The 15,506-nt window shown below is 45.1% G+C and overlaps 1 protein-coding gene across 14 annotated transcripts in view; it reads right to left on the reverse strand.

The window, feature by feature from the left end:
• Positions 1-1,204: 1,204 nt before the first annotated feature.
• Positions 1,205-15,506, reverse strand: part of NHSL1 (NHS like 1) — a 454,242-nt gene continuing 439,940 nt past the window's right edge. For 8 of the 14 annotated variants that reach the window (XM_085612434.1, XM_085612429.1, XM_085612431.1 and 5 more), the window contains 3 exons: positions 10,634-13,996; positions 9,965-10,091; positions 1,205-3,492 (listed from right to left, as the gene is read on the reverse strand). In XM_085612434.1, coding sequence (XP_085468560.1) covers positions 2,772-3,492; positions 9,965-10,091; positions 10,634-13,996 — 4,211 coding nt within the window. In that variant the 3' untranslated portion in view covers positions 1,205-2,771. The remainder of the gene's footprint in view (positions 3,493-9,964; positions 10,092-10,633; positions 13,997-15,506) is intronic. The other 6 variants (XM_085612435.1, XM_085612430.1, XM_085612432.1 and 3 more) reach the window with 1 other exon arrangement.

Below are 15,506 nucleotides of genomic sequence, written 5' to 3' on the forward strand. Positions count from 1 at the left end.
TAAACAGGGTTGAACCACTGATTTAGAATGAAGGAAGAGCTACCAGGCATAAAAAACTCTTTAATGATAGACATGAGAGGAGCTGAATTTGGGGAAACGGGCGCAAGGAAAATTGGAATGACAGGCCTGAAGCAGAGGGGGTACTAGAGAAAAAAAGTATAGCAACAGCTGGCATGGAAGGGACGGAAAAACGTTCACAGTGTTGAGAAGCAGTTTGCTGAATTCTCTGCAGCCTTTTATACCTAAAAAGAGAATGTGACATATGGGAGCAGGAAATAAAGGCACCTTGATGGATTGGTTACAAGAAGATACAATCATTGCTGTCTCCATCTTTATTTGGATAAAAAGGCGTATGTGCATCTAGGGAAAGGTTTATGAGGCCTTTTCAGGTGAAAAGACAACACCTAGAGCACTCTCCAGAAGGCAGTTGGCCCAAAATGTGCAGAGATACCACCCTGACCCCAAAAGAGGGCAGGCGCACCACGAAATGTCGAACTGCTGCAGCCCAGTGCAGCCCTCTGAGCAAGGCAGGGGAGCACAGGCCCCAGCCCCTGCAACACAAGACTGCAGGCAGGCAGCATAGCTCAAATTTCTTCTGAAATGGCCTCCTCGAATGTAAACATACATTGTTTAGGAAAGGCATGTTCGTCTTGGGGTGGTCAGAAACCGGGGCTGAGAAAAAAAAAAAAAAAAGAAAAAAAAGGTCCCAAAATGCAATTTCCCCATTAATTTTCCCAAAAATGACTGAACGTAATTACACCAAATCTGCAATTGAGCACCCGAAGAACTTCTGAGCCTCATGGCAGGAAAAACAATCAAAGAAGTAGTCTGTGTCCTGGTGCATGATGGACTTCAGGGGAGAGTCAGGTCAATACCAAATGTCTTCTCTTAAGAAAAAAACTTTAAATCTTACAAGCCCAATACTATGCGGCAGTAGTGTGCACAGCATATGCTCAACAGCTTCACCTGTTGTACATACATATACACAAATATATACACACACACATTATATATATATATATATATATATATATATATATATATATATATATATATATATATATATATATATATCTCACAAAGAAAACTAACCTGGTGAGAAAGTCTGTCAATATTCATAGGGAGTGGAACTCCTTGTTGGTCACTGTGGCGGGGATGGATTTAAAAGAATACACATTTCTTAACAGACCATAGAGACAAAAGACCAGGTGGCAACGGCAGCCTTGCTTTAATTAAAGCACAGAGTCACAGCATTGTAAACACCCCTTCAGGACATCAAGGAGTTAAGTGAAGGCCCCTGAATTTATACAGTACTATCATGAAAGGGATTGGGAAGAGAGAGTCACAAGCATATGTCACTAAAATACTAAAATAAATAATCTAGAAAGTTGTTAACCCAAAATGGCCTATCCCTCGTTTAACAAATTCTAAAGTGGGGAGGTCAAAATGAACTTTTGCAAGCTCTGTTATTTACAAAACGGTATCAAAACGTACAAATGGTTCAATTAAACAGGTTTCTGTAAAACAAAGCAAGTCTCCCCCGCACACAAACAAAGTTCATCAAATGTATAAACTGCAATTTGCATACAGGTGAAACTTCTTAAAACATTTGGTGTCCAATGAGAGTAAAAAATTTACAAAAAAGCAAAGCAACTTCCTGTTTTAGTTATTTTAAGTCCTTTTAAAGAAATAACAATAGCAAATTCAGAGGAAATTACCAAACAAGAATCTTTGGTAACCAAAGGTTTGCAGCTGTTGATATTTCAAGTGAGAAAGCATTAATATTCTCATTTCAGTTTTTAAAAGAGTCAGCAAACCTCGAGCTAAATGAACTCTTAAGAGTGAAAGACTCTGCCAAATTCTCTGTAGTGCAAGATCTTGGATTTAAAAAAAAAAAGTTTCTTACAAACTTTAGAAAGCATAAATCTGATCTTCTGGCAGCATATTGCGCCTCTCTTTCCCTTTTTCTGGCGTCCATTGCATTCTGTTTGCAGATTTGCCTTGCATTATTTGAATAGTTCTTCGGAATGTCTGGGTTCAAATCCAGGGAGCCATTTCATTTGGAGAAGCATAAGCCCTGAAGACCCAAGCATACTTAGAAACAAGCCGAGTCACTGTATCACGCTGCCCAGCAGCTGGCCGCAAATAGTGCTGTAGGGTTACCCCGCCCCCATGCTAGCTCTGACCTCTACAACCCAGTGAGCTTCTTGAAAATAGTACCATCACAAAATGTGTGCCACTGTTCATGTCTGTTGCGTTACATGTGCCTAAGCAATATCACCTTTCCCCAGCACGCGCAAGCTTGAAGGTCTAGCACATTCACCACTGCTACTAGTTCTAGCGAGCTAGGATTCTTTTCCCACCGAGCAGTATTTGAGGAGCGCTCCCAGCTTCGTATATGTACCTGGAGGAGTAGGCACGAGCACCCTATGTCACAGTGGCATTAGCCACATTTTCCGACACATTTCCCACTTTCGCCATACTCTGCAATCTCTGAAAAACCCAGCCAGTAATCCCAGTACCTGCAAGATAATCTCGCTGTAAACTATGTTAGAATTTCTTGGGTCACCCCATTTACAGCAAGTCCTGCCTAGGACAACTGAAGTGGTCTGGAAACGCCCTCCTGGTCAACTCACACAGCTAAAGTCAACGCCACTGCTGACAGCAGTGGTCTGTGCAGTCTGAACGTTCCCTACGTTTTTCTTGGATCGACTGAATATTCCTTCTTACTTGCCATTTCAAGCCAAAACCAAAACATGCTAGTTCTCTTTTTAGCTTTCCTCTGCTGATGGGCTAAAACAGTTCTCGAACGTATCCCCTCTCATCATTGCTGCCAGAAGGTCTCTGCTAACTGGCGTGCCAGTATCCACCTCGTCAGCATCAAACGAGTCATTGCTATCCAGGTCTGCGGAGCACTGCCCGCCAAGCAAAGAGCCCTTCCTATTCTGCAGGTTCCGTAGGGCTCCGCCATCCATAGCATCAGTGGCCTCTCCATCCCCCTCACAAATGACAGTCATAGGGCTGCTCTGAATTCTGTTACGCACGTTGTATTTGCTGCTGGCGGCGAGAGGCGGTGTTCGGGACCGGCCGTACCTGGTGCTGGAAAGGGACATGCTCCTTGGCATTAGGCCCTCGTTTTTGGCCCACTCCTCCTGGGCCCTCTTGTTCATGCTTGGGGATCCCAATGTTGGGCTTTCGGGAAAATCTGACGAACTCTCCGAGCGGGAGCGCTGAAATCTTGGGTCCGTGTTTTTCAGCATCTCTGCTGCCGACATGCGCGAACTGTACTCGGTCCTGCTCCCTTTTTTTAAAAGCAAAGCTTTGAAGTTGTCACTGCTGGTGGCAGTCTTACGGAGACTTCTATGGATGGATCCAGTCTGTTTGAAGGCCATATTTGGGCCGGCGCCTGTGGGTGTGACTGGAGGGGATGGAGAATGGTTTCTGGAGCGATCGTCATCAGAATCTTTGCGTCCAAGAACTTTTCTTTTGGATCTAGGCATAAAGAAAATGTAAAATTTAAGTTTTGTTGATAATGGCATGAGAACAGCCTGCATACACCTCAAGCAGGACAGGCAAGCAAGCCAGATAGACATGCTCTTCAACAAACATCATTCCCGAATGAATCTAGGACTCCTCATTCACTAACACACTATCACTTAAATCTTTTGCAAAATACACTGGTCGATTTTTAGGTCTGGCTAAAGAGCTGCACTATTACAGAGCAAAAACATGTTGTAAATAATAATGTCACAAAAGCAGAGTACACAGCTGCATTTTCGTCCCACTTGAGGTGTACCTCTTTCTTAAGAAAAAAGTGATCTTTCAAAGAGGAAGCAAACAATGATAAGAGGGCCTCTATCACCTGTGGGGGCAAGGTTTGCCTGTAACTGTAACTATATTCACTGCATGTGATGGACCAAGAATACATCTGCTGAAAGGTTTGCAAGAAAGCACTTCTACAAATCATGACACAAAACTATAGAGATACCAACAACTCATAGTGCAGCAAGCAACTGTAGTGACTTTGGCACGTCCTCGGTCATTTCTCACACCATAAATGGGAAAGGCAAACAACACCATTCCCATCAGAGTAGACGCAACCTGTCCGACAAAGCTTTTCTTTTACAAATAACTACAAGACACTATTACCATACACAAACAAAACACGCCTTGGTGCTCTGTACACAAATGAATTCAAATCGAAATACATAAGGCTGCCAATATGTTGGCATTTGCTAGTAGGTTCCATCCCAACATTCAGGTTTGTCATAGCTGTAAGAGTCCACAGAAGGTCCAACTTTTCTTCTACGCGTACCCTTCCTCCTGACGGGAACTTGGATGTTGTTACACATACTGGTAAAGTTAGCCTCTGCCTTTAAATCTACTCCCCGCAGGGACTTTTGCACTCCTAAAGCCCGACTAAGTCTTGGGTGAGAACAGAAAATTCGCGGATATTTGGACGTGGCACTACAGAGGAAAATATACTGGGAATTCTCCTTCGGAATTAGCAATGTCCCCAGATGTAGGCATATTTTTCCACTAAAACCCACTTTTAACTTAGATTCATGCTCTTCTGTCCCCTCGCCTTCAGACTACTATGATGTTATCCCGGACTGCATGAGGTGATCTGAGCATTTCTCAACAGCAGAGGATGTTTCATCATACAAACAAACTCTGGAACATGGGTGGTCCCAGTGGCACCCAATTTCCTCCAACTCCAAACTCCACACGTCCATTGCTCCCAACGCTACCAGTTCTTGGCCTTGGTCATGCAAATCAAAAATATATAGCAATCACAGGTGGCCGGGTCATTTGGAGATCTAAGGAATAAGGACTAAAAGTTGTATTTAGTTCTAGAAGCAGCCTCCCCTCTTGTGGACCAATGGTAACATTCCCAAGAATTAAAAGTCCACATTAAATGTAAATAAATGTAAATGTGTATGTACTTGTATAGCGCACTGCCACCCCCAACGGGGGGTATCCTGGCGCTGTACTCATACCGCTGAGGAACCCTTCCTGGCCTTTCCCTGTGAAATGTCCACTCCTGGGCACCCCCATGGTGAAGCCAGGCCTCCCAGCGCTGCTGGGGCCGTTGTGGAGCTTAAGCAAGCTATTGCCCAGAGTTGCAGCGTGGGACCCATGATTAGAATAGGCACCGAGGCGAGAATTATCAGGTCCGTGGAAATTGAATCCAAGACCCGCCGTGGATGCATCAGGGTCTGCCGCTCTAACCATTGAGCCACACTTCTCCACTAACCATTGAGCCACACTTCTCCACAAGTGTGTGCCCCTGTGAGAGGAAGGGGTGTGACCACACTGTCTGCGTGTATGATACCAGCATCAGGGGACTCTGATTAACAGCTCTAGAAGAAACTTTCAGGCTGGTCACCAGGTGTGAGTCAAGCTAGAGCAGTATGCATTTTAGATTAAGTATACTGTCATTAGGTAGATACAGTGGTTAAGTAATGATTTCTAGACATAATTGTTTGAGCATTGCCTTGACAAAGGTATCGGATCTATCAAGCGCTCACATCTAGAGCATGATGCTTTCACAAAGGTAGTGGAGTTACACATGTGACTGCTCTGCATCTCAAACCCAGTGAAACGTGTCAATGCAAGGACACCGATGCCAGCTTGCCCTTAAATGCATGAACGTCTTTTGACGACAGAACAAATAAAGCTTTTAACTCCAGGATAATGAGAACACCTCCTGATGTTACATGTTGTGCAGTATGATGGTGCTTTACCCTGAATTAAAAGGGCTGGAGGCGATGGGACATATGAAAGCCCGGAACAAGAAGAAAACATGTATGTTCATATTTAACTTAGAAGACCACCACTTCAGCTGCAGATTAACTACATCTGATACAGCAATCTGTGATGATGGTGGGTCCACTTGTACCAGGTATTACTGAATAACATGCATCATTAGGAGAGCATTTGGTACACTGATCAATTCAAAGCCACTCAGTAATCACAGGGCCTTGTCAAGGGCACAAGATATCAGATGAAGGAAGGCGTCCCTCTGGATGGTCAAGGGATGTCTTACCTACTGACATCTCCACCAGAGTCTTTATGAAAGTCAATTTCTGAAATGGGATGGGAGTACCATGTGCCACATTTACTGCAACACAATATCTACGTAGGAAGCCCTTGAGGGATAAAATATGTCCTATTGTACATTCTGTAAGATATGCAACGCCGAATACACGGTCTCTTCCACCACTATAACAGAAAATTCAGGGAACGAAACTGAGCCGGAAGGAGAGGAATTTGCATTGATAATGGATTCTACTTGCAGTAAACCCGGAGGAAGTGAAAAAGAGCATCTTTCAGTATACTGCTCAATTGGTTAGCCCCAGTTGGAAGAGCTAATCACTTCTGAGGCAGAGTATATCACTTGAACAGTTACAGATCTAAAATAATCCATCCTTTTTTCCTTCAACAAAGTTCCATTAAATGCTCAGATCGCTTTTTCGTCTGACTTGCAAACCAATGGTCCATCAATTCCAAGAACTTCAGGCACTCGTGAGAAATCATGGAAAAGTGTAGATGGTGATCGGATGGAGATGGGACTGATCCCTACCCTAAAACTGACATGACCAAAGAGTCCTGCTGGTGCTTCCCCTGCCCAGCACGACTTGCATTTCCCATCAGCGACAAATATGTTCTTGCCTCTGAAGAGGGTGAAAAGGGGGCAAACTTTATCTACTTCATCAGAGAGGTTGCCGATCTTGAGATGAAGATGCTCTTGGGTGACTTTTGATATTTCAATCTGGAGAGCCGCTGAATACAATAAACCTTTACTATTTGTAGAGAAGACGTCCCATGCTGGGATGTGGTTAACAGCATTGCATGGTAATAACCACAAACAGGAACCTTACATTTATGGAGCTAGTTCATCACTGGTTCAAACCCTCAACAGTGATCAACAGAAAACACCCCTGCCATCACAGAGGGGATACATAATTAAATCTTACATTTGGTTGGTCAGATAGGAGGTGCAGAACCACACTGGAATCCTTACGGAGACTTCCAGTTCCATGGCTTGCACCCAGGGTGTAAATGCTATAGACCACCAGATCTGAAAGTAGTGAGGAAAAAAAAGGATAAACAGAAAATAAGGAAAAGGTGAAACGATATAGAAAGCCCCACTGAGCAAAGATTTTCCAACAGAAGAGCTGCCAAGTGTGTGCCCCTGTGAGAGGAAGGGGTGTGACCACACTGTCTGCGTGTATGATACCAGTATCAAGGGACTCTGATTAACAGTTATAGAAGAAACTTTCAGGCCGGTCACCAGGTGCGAGTCAAGCTAGAGCAGTATGCATTTTAGATTAATTATACTGTCACTGGCCTGTGGCAGGCCTAAAAAAACGTACCACATAACCCTGCCGCCCCGCCACTCTCTGAATCCTACAAGCCGAACTCTTTTTCCACAGGGGCACCTAAGGAGGCTGGACTTTTACACTGCTAAAGGCCTACATCCAAATCACCAACTGCACTCATTGACTGTCCGACTACTAACGAACAGGTTTTTGTTCGAACCCCTCTCAAAAAAAGTTGTGTCAAGAAAGGCTCTGAGCCTTCCGTTGCTGCTCCAGATTTTGAGCCACCCATCCAGTGGCTCAACAGAGGGCAGCTCGACTCGCCTGTCTATCCGAACGCAGCAGCGCTTGAGTTTTTCACCATACGTCTAGAAAAACAGAAGTCTACCCATTCCTGCCTCAATACTAAAATAATGAACTATTTTTACTCATGTCTGGTCCTGTATGCTATGGGGAGTCTTCCCATTCTTTCATCCAGTGGAGAGAATGTAAATTTGGTGTGAGTGCGCGCATGCGTACAGTGCGCTCGCAGGCGCAACAGAGGCTGTGAGGCAGAGTGCACTCTTCAACAGACCAGACACCGTAAGAACTACAGTCCGGTAGCAGTTCTTTAGAGGTCTTGTTTAGCAGAAGAACAGCTGGATTCAGGAGTACCTGACTGGTAAATAGTATTTAATATACTAGAGGACGTTTGCTTTTCCAGTACGTTTTACTCGCTCTTTTTAGTGGCGCCGATGTGACTCTCTCATATGTGCAACACCTAGTAGCGTGCCCCTGCTACTCAATATTGCAACCCTTCCACTTGTGTGTCAGGATGCACACGTACCAATGCATTTTACAGCTCTGGGATGTGATGAAAATACCTTAACAGTGGGAGGATAATGGTTGTGGATGGATACTGGGCCGGGGCTGATGAAACACGACTAGGCTTGTGATGGTGGTCTAAAGAAATATTTTTTTAAAATAACCAAAAATAAACTTGCAGTATAATCCTTGAAGCCGTTTTTGGATCCAACTAATTTAGCACAGAATAGGTAGTTGCTTGAAATGAAGGGGACAGAAAATGCACGAATTTCAGAGGCGAAGATCATCTGAAAGACCTTTAAGCATTTAGAAGCAAATTGTCGCAAATCATTTTTCAACCACACGGTGGCGCAAGCGACACACAATTCAAACGTTGCTTACATTTCCTCACTAGTTTGCCCTTTCCAGCTCGTTTCGGATGACCATTTTCGCAGACCCTAGGTGGTTTCATTCAATACCACAATCCACTCGGATGTAGCCTTTGCGCTCTTCATTTTAACTAATTTGAAAAACCCACCTTAATTATTTCAAAAGAAGCGTCGGGACTTGAAAAGCGATGTTCCGGTGACACGGGCCTACTTTTGTACCAAATCTAATGTATTTTTACATGCCAGCGTGATCATTGGAAAATCTTAAGCAACCCACCCCCACTTTTTAGAACAAACCTTTGCGACTCGCCTACCTTTTTCATGGACATGAAGCAGGGCTATTTTTTAATGTAATTAGGACATCGTGTGGTAGCGCACTGTAATTTACAGAAAGCATATTTTCTATTGAAATGGTCACTAACTTTGCAGTTTTACTGATATAACTATATAGCAGACAAATAATAATGCGTGAAAATCAAGTTTCTGTGAATATTGATCATTCGTGCCTTGGTTCGTTTTAATCCTGTTTAAATCTCTGTTTACAACATACTTCAGGATTACAAACAAGTGCCTAATTTTTGCTTTCCTAACTGCATTCACTTAATTTTAAGGTATTTATATGTTGCTGTGTATTGCAAAAGACATCCTACATTGTCGCATAATGGACTTTAAAACCTCCTCTGACTGTGTAGTCAAAGAAAGAAAAGTAAATACCAAACCTCAAGTTAAAAGAATAAAAGCAGCCTGACATTTGACCCCTGTCTTTGAATCACTGGCAAGCGTGACAAGTTTAGGACAGAATTTGAGGCATTCTTATTTATTGCCGACTTTCGAGGCCCAGCGAAAATCAGCTTGTGACCGACAGTTTGGGAAACACTGTGCTAGGCGCTTTGTGGGCCTCCGCTCCTGTGTAACAGAGGCCACTGAACACAAACTGAATCGACCCAGTGCCAAGGAGCAAAGAAACTTTACATTTCGCCAACTGTGCGCTGCCCCTCCCTGAACAAAGAGGGGGCTGAACACAAATTGTCAACAAGTGACTCTGGCGAAGCCATAATGACCAACACAATTAATCTTCTACTGCGTTGACGCCCAATCAGAAATTCTTCACTAAAAGCCAGAGCACAATAACAGCATTGAACAAGACACCAAACTCAACAAAACTTGCATCTTTACATTAACCCATCCCCAACCCTTAAATACTTGTATCGGTGATAATTAAAAATATCTCCACATTTTTGGGAGTGTCATTACCTAATATAGAGTTGACAAAGCCACCTTACTTCATACAATTTACATTAGTCTACTTCACCTCATTTACACATGATGCAAGTTAATTTCACCCAGACTATGGTGCAGAACAGATGCATGTTGGGAAGCTGCTGCTTCAAACTCAGGAACCCCCTTTGTAAACAAAGTACATTGTTGTAATGAAGACAGAAAAAATAAAGCCCACAGGGTGCCTACCTGTGGATAGCTGCAAACAGATCTTCAGTGGTCCTGGGTCTGTTCGGAGTGCTCACATCCTCCATCCCGTCGCGAAAAGTGCTGAATGAAAGTGACGGCGTCTTCTCTTCAGCTTCAAACACCTCAGCTGCACGTGGCAAAAAACAAAACAAAACAAAAAAACAAACAGTTCTAAGAGAAGTCTACGAGTGGACATGCACAAACTTCCTTCTCAATGTTTTCTACCCAAGTCCCATGAGGGCAGCAGAAACGAGAGGTTTTGTAACCGACCAAAATGGGCAGTGGGTATAAAAAGGCAAAAAAGGGTCTTACGCTCCACCTACAATACAAAACTATTCCCAGGTTTTAGAGCTTGTGTTTAGTTAGGAAACTAGAGTCATGTTTAAGGAAAGGCAGGCACTTGAGATGCAGGCAAGCAACATTTGAGCATTATTTTGTGTGTAGCTCTAGCAAAAATAAGAGGGAACAAAAACACTGGCTAATGATGCTTCCTCTGACAATTTTGTGCATATATTTCTTAAGATTTACGTGCTGCGTTTGTAAAAGCCCATCTACCCTGAAAATGTGTGTGGCGTTCATGCCGACATGATACATGCATGTGAAATCCCATCTATATGCCCGCTTTTGTTCATTATATTTTGCGACATAAGGATAGCATTGCAAATTTACCATGCTCGTCTTCTTGCGGCGGATATCCATCTGCAGTGGCGCTTCTCTCGACGATGCCATCTGAAGAACTGCCATCATCCGATAAGGTCAGCTCCTCCTCCTTGTCTTGGCTGTGAGTTACTTGCTCTGGTTGGAAAGCAGGAGGACTCATTGAGATCTTGGGATCCCCCATGTCCCAGGAAGCAGGACTAGCCGCTTCTGCATTGGGAATTACACTGGTGGAGTCGGTCTCATCGGAGCCGCAATCAGCTGTGAGCCCATCTTCCACCTCCTCCCAATGTGCAATAACGGAGTCTGATTTATCTGCGCTGGGCATGCTTCGCACATTTTCATGGACTTCTGTTTCCTCGCTGGCTGCCAAATCTAGCTGCGGAGGTGGCACGAGGAGAAACAGCTTGGGTTTCTTGGAGATAGGCGGTGGCTTCTTTCTGGGAGAATGATCGGGGCTCAAAGTCTTTTTTGGAGAGCCCGATTGTTCAGCTAGGTTTTTATTTAAAGAGTCATTTTCAGATTCACATATATGCATCGCTGAAAAGGCAGCCTCGACCTGCGGCTCTGGAAAGTCCAGCCTTGTAGAACTTTCAAGATCGCTGACCTTGTAATGTGGACCTGGATGGGAGCTTGGAAGATGCAAATGAACGACAGCAGCGCTTTGGGTCTCTGAATCGTCTTGCCCAGTTATGACCATGTGCTCTTCGGAAGCAGAGGGTTGCGAAGAGGACTTTAACGCAACAGTCGACTTCTCCTGCAATGCCGACTCGGATGCCAATTCTTCCAAGTGGTCTGGCTCGGGTGCTAAACCTTTCTTAACTGACCTCAACTGTACGTTTTGCAATGCCTGAGTGGTAACTAGGGGCTGAGAAAGCTCCTCAATTTTTGTTGCACGATTTGGTGATCTTCCAGAAGAGATTTCCTTGAGGGGTTGTTTAAAATTATTTGGCTGATGTTTCATGGCATCTTTAATGAGATTGGGATTCAAGGGTGGTGCAATGGGAGGCTTAAATGTAGGTGTCTGAGGCAGCCCCATGCTTGGGACTGCCAAGGAATTAGAAATTGTTGCATGTAGGTGAGGAAAGTCCTGAACTTCATCATGTGGCGAATCATAGGTCATTGCTTCTGGTGGTGGAGGGGGGGGAAAACTGGGCGATGATGGTGGAGGGACGAGAGCCAGCACCTCTACGAGGGGTGATGAAGGAGGAGGGGGGTCAGGGGTATGTGTCGGGGTAGGGGGAGATGTGATGTTCGCAGCACAAGTGGAGCTGTTCCCAGTAGGCTGAAGGGAGTCGGATGTATTTGAGGAAAGAGAGGTAGAAGATGAAGAAATGGAAACTGTTGAAACCAAGGAAGATTTTCTTTCAGGCACTTTTGGCTTTAGTTTGACTTTTCCATTTCCTGGAGACATGTTTCTCAGGAAAAGAGGCACAGGTGTAAGGGCTGTGGGTGTATTGGACTGGCTGGAGTAACCACTGGAGGGTGAGGTCACTCTGTGGGATTTCTCTGGGGAGGCGTTCTTTGGGTTGGCCGGTATACTGGGCACTTGCGGTACAGAAACCCCTGACTCGTAAGAGAACTGGCTGATGCTGCAGTCGTTGAGTGGCACAGTAGCGGTCATGGGGCGTGAGGCAGGAGACATTGTATGCTCCTCCTGATTTCCAGTATAGTTTATATAGTAACCCCACGGGTCCGCATACTCCGACTTGCTGCTACTCGACTCACTTTGTGACGGCGTGACAGGACAGATGGAGTACATATTCGGTGCTGTGGTCGAGAGTCCACTGCTGCTCGCACTGACTGTGCTCTGGCTTCGAGAACGCACTACCCAGGGGTCTTCATAATCGCTGCACGGACTCTGAGATGGAGAGCTGCTGTTTTTGTACTTGAGGTTCAACTGCAGCGATTGTTGCAAGGTAGCAATTAGATTTTCGTTCAGCACCTGCCCATTGGACTGGGTCTTCTTCTTTGGGGCTCTCCTGAGAGAATCAGTTCTGGAAGGCGGAAGGGGTGGTTTCTTTGACTTCTTCAAAGAAATGCTGCGCGTGAGCGATCGGTCACTGTAGCTCGACTTGTCGTCATTGTTTTGCTGCCCTTTCCCATCGCAAATCTTCCCCTGACCATTCCTCGTGTTCTCAAAACTGTTGCTTCTGCACTGTTTCTGCAGCCTCAGGCCAGAGTCTACATGCATGGTCGTGTAGTAGCCATCAGGGTCAAGTGAACACAAAGAACTGGAGTCTGCTCGCACCGAAGTGCCCTCGTAGCTGCTGATACTCATGTTGCTCGCTGGTGTGGAGTTTCCGGGGGTCCCTGTAGACAGTTTCTGTGAGGGAGTGCCACCATTAACATGAGGTTCATACACCCAGTTCTCTGTGCTGCTGATGCTGGTTTTTAACCCTCTGCCTTCTGAGTAACTGGATTCGCTCCGGTCATCGCTGTCGAGGGAGTTAGTCGGAAAAGTCAGATTGTTTCTGCCGCTGTAGGTCATGCTTTGGGATCTATTGATGGGACTCCCTGCAGCACGGAGGGAGCCGGCAGAACCAATCAGGGATGGCCTGAGCAAAGCATTGGAAGGAACAGTATTGGAAGTTTGGGAGTGGTGGTTTGAGCTGCTCTCGCTCCAGTTGCCACTGGAAGAATGATGATCCACCGCTCCCTTAATACGGTCAACACCTGGATGCTTTCCTGGTGCTAGCCGTGTGTAGGGAGAGGCCGAGGTTAGCTTACTGTCCAGCTGCCCCATGCTCATGGAGGTGTGAAGAGCAATCACCTCAGACGTGGAGGACAAGGTGGCGTTGGGGATGACGCACATGGAGTAGGCTGCATGCGGAGAAACCACGCATGCTGGGTTGGGAAGTTCATTATCTCGGCTTCTAACCTCCTGTGACTTGGGTCTTGGAAGGGTCCCGTTCCTGGGACTGTTTCTCATATGGACAACGCTGTCATCCACCTGCAGTTTGCTTATCTGGCAAGGCATGGTGCGGGCCGAGTCTTCTGTTAGGTACAGCGGGCTGGGCTTGTGATCCAATGATTGCAGGGATACCCGTGCGCCTGGCCTGGGTAGGCTATGGAAGTGCATGTCCCCATTGAAGCGTGGCGCAAACAGGACCCCAGCGGAGTCGCTCACAGTGGACATGTTCCCAGATGAACTTGACATGTGGGACATCTGAGCTGCAATGCCTTGCCCTTTCTGTGCTCGGATTCTTCTCACCGATGGTGGCACTACCTTCACTTCGTCGGTTTGGCAGCTGGTGTCCCGGGTTACCAGTCGCTGCGAAGGGGATCGGCACGATTCTAGCTTCCCCAGTGTAGCATAGTGATCCGGAATATATAGCGAGTGTCCTCTGAAGTCGCTCTGTCCGATGCCAGCTGCTGGGGGTAAATACAAAACCTCAATTAATGAAACAGCACAACAGCAAAGTCAAGTGTTCGCCAGTCCAGACTGAACACACACAACCCACTACCTAAAACTCAAGGTCCCTGAAGAGAATTTCATCCTTCCTCAATAATCCTACCAAAAGAGGCAGATAACACTCATGCACAAGGAACATACTGGCCTCCACCCCAATCTTTTAAACTCACCCAGACTTACGGCCCCTAAATGCAAGCACATTTTATCATCCATCCCACCCAGCAGCTCTTCGCTATCCTTCTTAGTAAACGCAAATCCTAATGGGTGAACTGACCTCTGACCGTCTAAACTGACTTGCTCTTATTTATTTTTGTATGTCAAATACAGAACCCTGGTGCTTCAACATTACACAAAATTGGCATGACGATTTAAGTGAGCCAGCTGTTGGTGTATCAATTTATTTAAGGTTCCACCAGATTGACTATGTGATGGAGAAAAACTGTTGGCGCCCAGGTTATATTTGTCTGCAAGAATGAAGGGGACATACCTGCTGGATTAACACTGCACACAAAGCTGCCTGAATAAAATAATGGCAAGTAAATGGCAAAAGATGGTGGGATCCCAGCCACAACTTTAAAGGCCAATGAAATGGAATGACAATGGGAAAAGGTGGTGACAAAACAACAAAATGAGAGAAGACAAGTGAAAAAAACAGTTTGGGGTACCCCAGAGTACAGTAGAGTAAACCTTTCCAAACTATCTATATCAGGGGTGTCCAACAGCGGAACATGAAGGCCAGATCCAAACCAGATTTCCGGGTTACTGAAACTGTAAATGGATTCCACTTAGATTCCGTATAGGTGAAAGTATTCCTTATGGACATGCTCGAAATCTGTCTGGGTTCCGGCTATCGGGACCAATGCTGGACACCCAAGATCTTGTACCACAAATGTAGGCAATACCTTTAGATATCATTAATGGACACACTTATTCCCAGACTTTTTATTTTTTTTTGTAATTTATTGATGTGACCTTTTTTTTATCATGGCCCTTTGTTATCTGTGCTGAAAAACCAAGCACCCTGACGTCACTGATGCTTTGACGAGAGTCGCAAAAATGGGAATAATTATGACTTGTATGGCTCTAAAACTTTTTCCCTCTCTATGAAACTACAAAAGTGCTAAAAATGTTAGTAAAAATAGCTGCAGCTGCTGTCCTTGGAAGTGAAGACACTGTTTGTGCCCATGGTCAGGGCCTCTGATTTAGCCCTCAGTTAGGAACTTTTTTTTTTTAAATATATACAAATAATCTCAGTCTGTCCTCGGTTGGGTCATATTAACGCAACAAAGTTTGAAAATATAATTTTCAAGAGGGCCAGAGTCCACACGTTATTTTCCAAGGCCCTCATGCAAGTATTTCATATCTACGGTGAAGCATGGCTCCCAATACCGCCCGACAGCGGCATTTCCTGACAATTATAAATATATCCCCAATCCAGCCTCCTACCACTTCAGTGTTCTTTCACTAGAA

Source organism: Triturus cristatus, chromosome 6 (genome assembly GCF_964204655.1).
Source record: "Triturus cristatus chromosome 6, aTriCri1.1, whole genome shotgun sequence".
Lineage (NCBI taxonomy): Eukaryota > Metazoa > Chordata > Amphibia > Caudata > Salamandridae > Triturus > Triturus cristatus.